Source organism: Fonticula alba (assembly GCF_000388065.1).
Source record: "Fonticula alba strain ATCC 38817 unplaced genomic scaffold supercont2.1, whole genome shotgun sequence".
Lineage (NCBI taxonomy): Eukaryota > Rotosphaerida > Fonticulaceae > Fonticula > Fonticula alba.
Window position 1 is genome coordinate 830,591 of NW_009242971.1, and position 3,074 is coordinate 833,664.

The window sequence follows — 3,074 nt, forward strand, 5'->3', positions numbered from 1 at the left end:
GAGGGAAAGAGCAGGAGGAAGGTCGAGGGAAAGAGCAGGAGGAAGGTCGAGGGAAAGAGCAGGAGGAAGGTCGAGGGAAAGAGCAGGAGGAAGAAAGGGAGAGAGAGAGAGAGCAAGAGAGGGAAAGGGAGAGCAAGAGAAGGAAAGGGAGAGCAAGAGAAGGAAAGAGAGAGCAAGAGAAGGAAAGAGAGAGAGGGAGAGAGAGAGAGAGAGAGAGAGAGAAACGGAAGACTGAGCGTCACGCACAACTGGGTGGATGCTATCATCGTCATCACCGTCATCGTCGTTGTCACCATCGTCGCTGCCATCCGAGTCACTGGAACTGCAATCCAGAGTGCTTGAGGAGGACTCGATGTCGACGTCCGATTCGGAGGCACCGGCCGCCTCCGACTGGCGGCCTGTCAAGGCTGACGCCATGGCCGAGGTAATGACTCGACTGAGGCTACCATCCTCGTCGAGATCTGAACTGAAGGAGAAAACGCCCACGTCGACGCTGGAATCACTGCCTTGCAGGGCCACCAGGCCGGTGGCCTCGATGTCCGAGTCACCCCCGCCACCGGACCCCAGCGGCGCAAGTTCGACGTCATGCAGAAGGTGCCCATGGCCCTGGAGCAGGAGGAACTCCACCTCGGACCCGGGTGACCCGATGTCGGAATCATCGTCGTCCGAGCTAGCCCGGTCCAGGATGGTGGTGGCAGCAGCAGCAGCAGCAGCCAGGGCAAGCTCATCCCCGGAGACATCCAACTCCGAGGAGGCGGTGAACTCATCGTCCTCCTCCTCGCCACCATCATCAGCATCAGCATCATCATCATCACCATCGTCATCCTGCGCAGCCAGCACACCAATCAGGATGTGCTGGTCGTCGCTGACGGGCGAGCCTTCGGCATTGGAAGAAGGAATGAAAGCGCCATCCGACTCGGCGTCCGACCCATCGGGGGACATCTGCTCGTGCAGGAGGGCCGCATACTCGGCGGCGGCAATGTCATCCGCTTCATCTTCCTCCTCCTCGTACTCGCCCTGGATGTCGTCAAAGTCCTCGGTCTCGTCGTCCTCCTCGTTGCCATCCTCCAGGTCGTCGTCATCGTCATCATCATCGTCATCGCCATCGTCATCGCCATTGGCATGACCATCGCTGCTGTCGATCAGAGACGAGGGGATCTGAGCCTCCCGATGGACTTCCTGGGGGCCGGCCTCGAGCTCGGCAACGAACTCGTCGAAATCGAACAGCCGGCTGATGGCCAATGCGGATCCCGGCGACACGGGGGCATCCAATTGGCTGGTGCTCATCTCCCCGAGGCCCGGATCGAGGTCCGGCCCGCAGCTGGTGTCCGAGCAGGATTCAAAGCCAGCCTCATTGTCGGAACCGAAGGCACCGGCCGACACGGACACCATGGCCGAAGCCACGCCGGAGCGGATTTTGACCGCCTGCAGGATGGACCCCGTGGACACCAATCGAGAGACCGGCATCGGCGATAGGCCTGACAGGTCGCCATCCTGGAGGAAGAGTCCACTCGAGGAGCCAAAGCCCGTAGACTGGCCCCCGCCGGCTGGATCGTCCATGTCCAGCAAGACCCCGGGCGGAAGGAAGGTCTCATCGGTGGCGAAGTCCGGCAGGGTGGACGACAGGGATGAAGGCGAGGGAGGATAGGAAGAGGGAGCCGAGTGGTGATGGTGCAGGTGCTCGTGGTGATGCAGGGGCTCGTGGTGGTGATGGAAGAGACGCTCGCCGGACAGCGACCGGGGGTAGGTCGGGTCGCCGGGGAACCCAACCGGGTCGTAGCCGATGGCGATTTCGTCATATAGGTGGTCAGACACCGGCGATGCCTGCAGGGAGGTCGCGCCCTGTAAGACGGCCCCGGGGTGGTCGGCCACCGGGGCCACCGCCAGAGAGCCAATCATCGGAGAAACCAAGTCAGCCATGGGGGTGGACCCCTGGCTGAGCGAGTGATGAAAGGAGCTGGAACCGGAGGTGGGCGTGCTGGCGCCGGAGACCACGACGGGTGCCGGGGGCGCGGCCTCCAGAAAGTCCGTATTACAGTGGGCCGACGCGGTGGCGGTCAGCTGCTCGGAGGAGAAGACCCGGTCCAGGGTGGTCGACCCGCTGCCGGGCCCGGAGGGAGGAAGGGCGGCCGTTTGGTCGGGATGAAAGAGCTGCTGGCTGGAGCTGCGCAGGGGGACGGCGGACGATCGCAAGAATTCCCCCCCCGGTGGCCGAGGCGGGAGGCCGGCATCGGCTGCCCCGAGAGACAGGGCAACCATCTTGGAGGGAGGGCCGGCCAGGGCATCCGGTCCGGCAGCACGGCCGCTGCCGCCAGGAACCACGGCCGCCGTGTATGAAGTCGCAGTGAAGGAAGCTCGACGTTTGTTGGTCGGGAGGGGCGAATCACTGGTATCCGATGATAGGTAGCTGGACGATTGCGAGTCGATGAATGAATAATTGTCCAGATCCTCCTCCTCGGCTTCGGCGGCCATGGGAATGGCAGGCCCCGGCAGGGGAGCGCCCCGGGCGGAGGCGCCCACATCGAAGGAGGTCTTTTCCCCGGGAGCCATCAGGTCTGGGGGGGGGGGGGGGGAGAAAGGATGACAGGATCAGTCAGGATCAGGTAGAGCCGAGGTCACAGACCGTCAGGAGGGCAGGAGGGCAGGAGGGGAGGGGGGGAGAGAGATGCCATGGGGTAGGTGGTGTACCGGTGGGATTGTCCGAGCTGCGGAGAGGGAGGAGGGCCGGGGCAATGTGAGTGATCAGCGAGAGGGAGAGAGAGAGAGGGGGGGGGGGGGCTGGGACATACCTGGCTGGCGAGGAGCAGGCATCGTCCTCCCCCTCGTCGCTGGCAGACGTGAGCGACTGGTAGTCGATGTAGGAAGCGTGATCCAGAGATGAGGTGTGGAGGACACCGACGCTGTCGATGGGAAGATCAGGCGCCCCGGAGGAAGGGGGGAGGGGGAAGGAGGTCAGTTGCCACGAAGGCAGCCTAAAGCCGGCGTTAGCTTTGGAGCCAGTGTAAGGACGCACCTCCCCATCGTGCTGGAAACTCAGCCGCGGGAAAACTTCTCTCGCGGAGAGTGAGAGGGGG

General features: G+C 63.5%; 1 protein-coding gene across 1 annotated transcript in view; it reads right to left on the reverse strand.

Moving 5' to 3' along the window:
* H696_00176 (hypothetical protein) overlaps window positions 1-3,021 on the reverse strand; it is a gene marked incomplete at its 5' end in the record, with an annotated part of 7,270 nt that extends 4,249 nt beyond the window's left edge. The window contains 4 exons of the mRNA XM_009494011.1: window positions 247-2,555; window positions 2,689-2,705; window positions 2,790-2,900; window positions 3,014-3,021. Coding sequence (XP_009492286.1) covers window positions 247-2,555; window positions 2,689-2,705; window positions 2,790-2,900; window positions 3,014-3,021 — 2,445 coding nt within the window. The remainder of the gene's footprint in view (window positions 1-246; window positions 2,556-2,688; window positions 2,706-2,789; window positions 2,901-3,013) is intronic.
* Between the last annotated feature and the right edge of the window lie 53 nt (window positions 3,022-3,074).